Source organism: Phaethon lepturus, unplaced genomic scaffold (assembly GCF_000687285.1).
Source record: "Phaethon lepturus isolate BGI_N335 unplaced genomic scaffold, ASM68728v1 scaffold16171, whole genome shotgun sequence".
Lineage (NCBI taxonomy): Eukaryota > Metazoa > Chordata > Aves > Phaethontiformes > Phaethontidae > Phaethon > Phaethon lepturus.
This window is the reverse complement of record NW_010515673.1, coordinates 38,391-46,889: the sequence shown is the minus strand read 5'-3', so window position 1 is coordinate 46,889 and position 8,499 is coordinate 38,391. Positions and strand designations below refer to the sequence as shown.

The following is an 8,499-nucleotide window of genomic DNA, read 5'->3' as shown; positions in this document are numbered from 1 at the left end:
ACGGCCTTGCAGGTGACATTGCACATGAAGGTAACTCTAGTGGGGACAGGCCTAGATGGGCTCCTCCGTCTCCTGTTTCCAGCTGCTGGGTTTAGTGACATGTGCCTGCGGCGTGGATAACAGCTAGGGTTGCTGAGGGAGCTGCCGGCACAGTCAGACAAACAAATGCTTTGCCTGGTAATTCGGAGTTGTACTACATCCGACAGACATGATGAGGAGGGTAGGGCTGGTACCTCTCGGGACAGCTGCAGGGCTGCTGTGCTGATTATCGTGTGAGCTGCAGAGTGAAAGCAGATATTAAAAAGATCTGGGAGCTGATGGTTTATTTGTACCTTCTTTCTTTTACAGTGGCAGCATGGGCAGGGCGGACGGAGCATCCAAGCTGAGCGCAAAGGACCTGTATGGTAAGTCACAGCCACAAACACATCTAAGGTTTCCAATAGCAAAGGCACCTCTGGAGAGCTGGACGTGGCTGTTGGGGAGTTTTAGGCTGTGACTCAATCAAAGCCACGTGAATCCAGAGCTATGCAACAGGCTAGCCTGACATGGCAGCAAAAATACACCTTACCTCCGTGTCACCACCTCCCATGGTGGGCACAGCTGTGATTTTGTGAGGACAAGCTACACAGAACATTGCTTCCCTTCACCCCCACCCATCACCCAGATCCTCTCCAGTTATGTTAGCAAGATAACCTGATAAAAGGCCTAACAAAAGAAAGACTGTCCTCAGCAGATTAATGATTATCCTCTTTTAACTACTCAGTGAACCATGAAAACTCCAGTGCCCTTTGGCTCTTTGGAAGCAGAGGGAATCGGCAGGACGGGTGCTTATGTGGAGCCTGATCTGTAGCTTGTTTATAAACGACCCCAGCTCCAGAGGAGCCAGCGAGTCACTGGGTGAAGAGCAGTAGAGAACATTTAGGTATCAATAACAGTTATTCCTGATCTTAGCAGCTGTCTTAACGTATCCTAGATGAAGACTTGGCCTGTGGGGTAGGCAGAACAAGCAGAAAGTTGTGTGAGAAATCACCTCCCTCAGTCACTCCCTGCATAAGAAGGTGGGGTTTGTCTAGGGGAACACTAGGAGCTCTCCAGGAGTGCAAGCCTGCAAACTCTCCGATTTGAGAGATGTGGATTTGCCTGGTTGATGCTTTCATTGGGTGTGAACACATTGTGTGTGCCCCTTATTGGAGAGCTTGTATTTGATCAGAAATCTCCCTGTGCAGCTACGAGGTGAGGGTGGCTGCATTTGTACCTGGGAAGTGATTTTGGTTGCTGGACAATTTTCCCTGGAGGTTTATCAGTGTGGAATGGCCTGGAGCACTGTCCCACAAGTGACCTATCTTGCCTGGCGAGAAGTGGACACTGATGGGAAGGCTGGGGCTGTACTTAGTGGATGAAGTGTTAAACAAAGTCATTGTTAACTTAGCTCCAAAGAAGTGAAACATGAGAATAAAGGTAGAACAGAAATTTGGTGTTACTGGCCGGGGCAATCTGTGGCCTGGATGCTGCATGATGGACAGGTGCCAAGTGGGGGTTTGAACTGTGTCAATCACTTGTCTGGAGATGAAAGAACACATGATAAGCCTAGAAAAAAGCAAGAGGATGAGGCGTGGAAATGTTTGGGTGCTGCTCCACTTTGCACACAAGACTGCTAGTTTAGACAAGCTCCTCCTACCTCTAACGGCATCATTTCTTTTGCTGTTCACTGAAAGCTCCTGCAGATCTGATCAGGAGCGGAAAGATTATAGCTGCAAGGTAAACAGAGCGCCATGCAGAGGTGTGTAAAAATGAAATCGACAGCTGACAACTGCATTGGAAACATGGCACATGTTTGGGTTAGCACCCATGGGTGGAGGCAGCCCAGGGCTCCGGATTGTCAGGGTTTCAGGGAGGGATCTAACTCCGAGCACAAGGCTGACTCGGTGCCTCGGCATGGCGAGCAGGGACCACCCTGCAACGCCTCCACCGCAGATGCTAGCAAAGGGAAAGGCTGACAAACTGCCTTACCAAGTAAGTAAACTGAGTTACATCTTTTAAATTTTTTTGCATGGACACACCTCAAAAGCAAATTTCACTAGGGATGGGACCTCTCTGACCAAATTCCAGCAAATCTTAAATAAGGACGGTAAGTCCATGGGCCAAATCCTCAAGAGGAATGTATCAGCTGCCCATTATTTCAGCTGCTACCTCTGAAGTGCAGTAGGAGCTCTGCAGTAATTTACTGCATAAATCAGTGGCTGTTGGCCAGCTCAGCCCAGCACTGCACGAGTACATCCACAGGGTTTTTGCCTGGCAGAACTTGAAACCTGCCCTGCTAATTCAGCATGCCTTTATCAAAGGGCACTCGGCATGTGTTAAACCAATACTTAAATGTCTGGGTCCCCTTCGCACTCGGATCCTCCTTCCCCTAACACCAATTCCTGCTATGAGCTGGCACATTTAGGGGTGGAGGGCAGGCAAGAACTAAAATTCCAGAGAGAATTACATTTCATAATGAAACAAATCACATCAAGCCGAACTGGCCTTGATTATGTGTTTATGATGCTGCTAAGGGACATTCGGAGCTTACCAGACTTTTTATATTTCCACTCTTGTCCAGTGTAATCAGGCTGGACCCTCGGCCTGTGCACGCTGCCAGGCCTCCAAAGAAATGACTGCAACAGCTCCCAAATCCAGAGCACACATGTCACATTTAAAGCTTGCTAGGTAACGTACACAGATGTTCCAGTGCACACAGATGTCTACATGTTGTTCCTAGGTGAATGAGGCCTTGGTTTTAGCTTTCTTAAGATGTTTTTTCTACAACAGAGTGCCTCTCACCACAAAGCAGGCGTGGGAGAGGAGGGCATGTACTGAATCATTAGCTTGGGTACTTGGGCTCTAAATGCTAACCCAGGCTGAGCTTTCATTACTGGCCTAACATGACAAGAGTGCCAACTGCAGGGACACAACTGCTATCTGAGGGCCAAGGTGTCCCCAGTATCAACAGGGACTTACTGGCAGTATTAAAGCCACCTCAGGTGAGACCCTGGAGACTGATATTTAAAAGCATCGTCGTGAGGGGGAAGCAGACCAGCAGCTCCAGGCTGTGCACAGAAAGCCAACTGGAAGACAGAGGTGGGGGATCTGCTCTAGGGAGTTCAAGGACATAGTGTGAAACTCACAGGGCCACATAGGCCCACACAGGATGCAGCTTCGTGGCTGGTGATGGGCGGGGAAGGTGGCTGTTCTGGTGTCACCCTTAGCCTCCTGTAATTGCCCTGATCATGAAGTACACAGCACACCACCATGTCTTCTTCACTGTGGTGAGAACAGAGGGATGCAGACAGACTACCAAAGTCATCAGGGAATTCTACAAAAAAAGTGGCTTAAAGCCCTTAGATATCTTCCCCTGGCTCTACCCCTACCAGAGCTGATCAGAGTTGGATACGCTTTCTAGGTGCTCAGCTATCCTCGGTGGAGTTTCCTGATTGTTGTGGGAGCAGGATACGCATCCTTTCCTTTCGCCTTAGCAAAAGGGCATCACATTTGCTCAGCTCCACATTCTGGAAGAGTCTGTGGCTGCCTGCACAGTGTAAGCCCTGGCTCTGCTGGCAGCAGGGGGAATGGCTGGCACCTATCAAGTTGCCACCTTACTCAATGCACAGGAACCAGCTGAATAAATGTTAATGCATACCATAAATAAATTAAACTGCTTCTCCGCTTACTGGCATCTAGATGAAAGGCCGTGGTGGGGAAAACAGTGTGGCTCTGGCAGAAGCCAAGGGAAGGGCTGGAAGGAAGTGTTTCTGCATAGTGCTTTCCACAGCAGGCTTCTGCCACCCGCTTCTGTGGTGACACCCAGGTGGACTTAGGCAGGCGTTCATCTAAGCTGCTTTCATGGTTGGTCAGACAGCGCTCTCGTGACAGATTAGGCAGTGTAACCATGAGAAGCTGCATAGAGCTGAGGGCAGATTAATGATTATAGGGGATTTCTCATGGGGCTGTAAGAAGGAGATGGCTCTGTGGCAGCATTCAGAGCAGCCCGTTTTTGTTTGGCTACCGTGTCTGTCCCTGCAGTGCTCAGCCGCTTTCCAGCATCCCTGGCCAACTCCTTGGGTGTCTTTGCCTCTCACTTCAAGTGCTGGGGCACAGAAGTGCCCAGCAGATCCAAAACCAGGCTGGCCCCCCAGCAGGGCCACAGAGCAGAGGGGTGCGACATGGAGGTGCACCGCAGAGGTGCAAGACACCAGGAGGGCAGCACTCGTCTCCCATCCAAACCTCTGAGACCCAGACAGTTGGCTCCGACCTGCCTACCCCATCCTCGATATATTCATTTCTGGGAAAAAACAAAACTTGTACAGAGCTGGAAAAGGGATTTTGGAGCAAGAGAAACTGCCTGTAGCATGAGTTAGGCTGAAGAGACATGGCACTGAACAGCGGCAGCCAGCAAGGCGCGATCATTTGACACTGCACACCCCCAGTAACCCAAGACAGGGCTTCGGTGCTGTAACAGGACACGAGGCACTGAACACAAAGAGAAGAGAAAAGCCATTCCCACCCGCCTGGCATGGCCCTGGACAGGTATCATCTGCCTGCGGAGCTGCAGGGAGAGGAGACTCCACCGGTGCTGGCTGCACCCAGGAGTCACCAGTGGCCACTTGGCAGAGGACACTGGGCCTGGCTAAGCAGGATACCCTGATGGTGAAGGAGTAAATTGTGTTTAACAGTCACAAACCAGCTCCTGGGGCTCTCCACATACCTCCCATGTCTCCTCACATGGGGAGATCTCTGAGATAAAACTCACTCTTGGCCCCCAGACTGTCACTCCTTGCCACCAGCTCTCCCACACCCTGGGCGAACACAGCATGAAGCAGGGCCCTGGGGTCACTGCTGTGAGATACCCGTCACAGACAAGAGTTGTGCCAACTCACAAACAGCCCCAAGAGCAGAAAGACAGAAACATTGACTCAAGACAGTCTTGCTTTCCCTAAAGCTGCATTGTAAACGTGCGTTTGCTATTGATGGCTCTGCATGATGACCAACAAAAGGGTCATTATTTACTATTAGTTATTGCCTGCTCAAACCATGAGCTTGACAATTATTTCAGCTGGAGGCCATGTAGCAGTCACAGAGTTATCAATGGGAGCACTGAACTGCTGTTGCTTCCCCACAGCCCTCTAGAAGAGGGTTTGTGCACGGATTTAACACACACTGGTCTGCAAGATACAATCCTGACAGGAGTGGTAGCTAGAAACCGAGCTTGCTCAGCTATGCAGTTGGGTCGAGAGGACCATGCACATGCCTAAACCCAAGGGGATCTGGGCCGCATCTGAAGGGTACCACTCACCATCACGACCCTCAGATGCAAATATACCCTCCGTGTCTTTTAGCAAAAGCTAAAAATGGAAAGCACTGGTGTTCATTGAGACAATTTCTGAGGTTTGATAGCTCAGCAGAAAGGCCAGGTGTTTGGGTTTAGGCACATCTGACTCAGCCCGTGCCCTGAAGCAGACCAGTGCGGCCATCAGTAGAGCCGTGAGTCTGCAATTCAGGATAAAGCACCTTCACATCCAACAGACTGAACAGCCATTTCCTATAAAGCTATCACCCCACAGGTGAGAACGTCTGAGACCCAGAAAAGATCAAGACTTCTTGCCGTAGAGAGGAGGAGCCACTTCCCTCAGACTGCCCCGCAGATTCCTGTTTGGGAAATGACAGGGGGACTGAGGGAATTGGTGCTGACCGCAGCAGTACCGACCTAACAGGGATTTCCCAGGTCCAGCGTTCCCTGTACCTGTGGTCCTCCCAAAGGACCTTCTCTGCTTGCCCAAGACCTCCCCAGAGGTACAGGGCAGATGGAGACACAGCTGTGTCTGTCTCCAACCAGCTGCACGACCACGGCCAACACATTGCACCCTCGGGCATTGCTTTCCCCCGCTCCTGCCCTTTGCCACAACAGACTGAAAGTGGCTCAGAGGAGGGAGCGTCCCTGGATGCGTTTGCCCAGTGCAACCCAAAGTGCTCCTGCAGCCAGTGGGGTGAAAGGCAGAGCAGTTTTCCCACATGCTGTTGCTGTTTGCTTCCCCGGGCCACCACAAGAAAGCCCTGGGCAGTGCTGATCACAGCTCCGAGTCAGAGCAGTGCCCGAGACATTAATTCCCCCTCTCCACTGCCAGCCTTGAATAACTCCCTTGTCCTCCCCCACTGCTGCCTCAGCGTCATTTCAGCTTCTTTCTTCACGTCCCCTTTCCCACCTGAGATTCCAGCTTCGGATTACCCCAGCTCCCCTCTGACACTGCCTTGTGGGCGACCCTTTTATTCAAAGCCTTGGACATTTAATACTCCAACTGGAAACAGGGCTGGAAGAAAAATAGGAAGCCAGCATTCCTGTTGGTTCTTGCAGATCAAAAACCAGTGGTGGGTAAGACAGGGAACATGTAGGCTTAGCTCAGCCCTGACTTTTTTTGGTCCTCAAGTAAAGCAAATTCATCACTTTGTTTAATTAAACCAAGGTTCCTCCAATCTTACTAAATGTATTCTGACTTTCAACAAATGTCGTTACCAGCTATGACAAGTTCAGAAAACAACATATTGGATTGTTTGGTGAAAAATAATTTGGCATATTTCTTCCAGCTCTGGTTGTAAAGGAAAAAAGGAACACCTCTACCCATGAGCTTTCCCTGCAGCTTCTCAATACTGTGATTATTTTCCGCTGAGCGGCCTCTGGGTGCCTGCCCAGCAGACAGTACACTACTGTACACACCGCCTTGCCTTCCCTGGCATGCTGGACACAAACAAGCAGTGTTTCTTGATGTACTCAGTCCTTGCACAACCCGGGAGGTGGGTCAGGTTTTTATTTGCTCTTCTAGAGTGGGTTGTGTCTTCAGCTAATAAAAGAGGAATGTGAGCACTTGGGTCTGAGCTAGTGGCAAATATTAAGCGTTCTGAGGAGGAATTCAGCCTCGTGACACCTACAAGCAGCTGCTAACACGCTATCAGTAAAGTGGCTCCCTGCTGCCACAGACCATTCATACCTTTGGCTGCCCCCAACCTCAATGAGAGCCTTCTCATTCACTTCAGGAGCTTACAGATCATGTACTAATGTGCCAGCCACGAGTGATAGCTGCCCCATGCAAAGATTCCCTGCGTCACAGCCACCAGTACAGACAAGCTCTGGCAGTTCAGAAAGTACCGTGGTGCTATCAGGAAAACCAGGGAGCTTTATGGTTCATAAGCTGCAAAAATGCTTCCAAAATGGAGCTCTCCCTGTGCCAGCCGGCGAGCCATAGGGACCACTGAGCAGGGAAGCCTCCACAACAGCAGAAGCAAGGTACAGACCTGCAGATGCCTCCCTGTTGGGAGCTCAGGCACAGCAGGTCTGTGCAGTGCCTGAAACCAGATCCTCGACTAACCCTGCAGAACCTGGAGCATCCTCCCACTCGGCGAGGAAGCAGGAACCTGTCAGATCGGCAGAGCTGCGCTACCGCAGATGCACAGTCAGACTGCCAGATCAGATCTGGCCCTGTGCTCAGATCCTGGGAATGGATGCTATTTCATAAGGCTGCTTTATAATGCAGGCCTGGCAAATTTGCATCATTTCCATTAGCATACTGAGGCATTTGCTGCTGTTTCTCCTCTGGAGGGCTGTGTCCTGACCTGTTGGTTTGGCACAAAGTCTAGGTCATACTACACTGGCAGGTTACTATAAACAGCATGTGCATTGCTAGATAATGTATAGATAATATAAAGAATTGGCAAGCTCCAGAATGCAACAGCCAAGACTTTCCTTAGGTTGTTCTAATAGATGTGGAGGCCAGGGAGGTCTCTAGCGTGATGCAGGGAAGCAAGGAGACGTCTTTGGTCTGGTACTGCCAAATGAAAACAAACCTAATCTGATAAATCTGTTGCTCCTTACAAACTGCTTCACATATGACTTGTCCATCCCCCACGTTTTCTGCTGTGCCTTCTGCCCAGCAACGGCTGAAAACAAATACGGGAAGAGACGGGGAGAATCAGGGAGGATCTTGTGTGATAAAACTTGCTAATTAATCAGAGAAGGATGTGCATGGAGGGGAGGCTGGGGCCTTCGCAGCTTGGTGTAACTGGCTGCATTCATTACAGAGGCACCCACTGACACAACTGACTTTGGCCCCACCATACAGCAAGAGCACACACAAGTTTTTGTTTAGAGCAGTAGTGAGAATGTAAATGGATGGAAAGAGATGGTATCTCAGGACTGAGCTTTGGGATCTTGCCTGCACCAGCCAGTAACCCCTGTGCAGCTCAGCGTAGCACCACAGGTGCTCCCCCTGCCAGCAGCAGGAAAAGGCTGAAATTCCCCTGAAACACTGGGAACACACAGTATCACAACAGTCCTGAGGCCATTCTGCCCTCTTACAGACACATAAAAAAATCTAAAAAAGATTAATCTTTTTTAAAATCCCCCTGCCACCAGCAGGAAAAGGCTGAAATTCCCCTGAAACACTGGGAACACACAGTATCACAACAGTCCTG

At 50.2% G+C, this 8,499-nt stretch overlaps 1 protein-coding gene across 1 annotated transcript in view; it reads left to right on the top strand.

Moving 5' to 3' along the window:
- Positions 1–355: 355 nt before the first annotated feature.
- Positions 356–8,499, top strand: part of EPS8L2 (EPS8-like 2) — a 43,257-nt gene continuing 35,113 nt past the window's right edge. The window contains exon 1 of the mRNA XM_010295852.1: positions 356–404. Coding sequence (XP_010294154.1) covers positions 356–404 — 49 coding nt within the window. The remainder of the gene's footprint in view (positions 405–8,499) is intronic.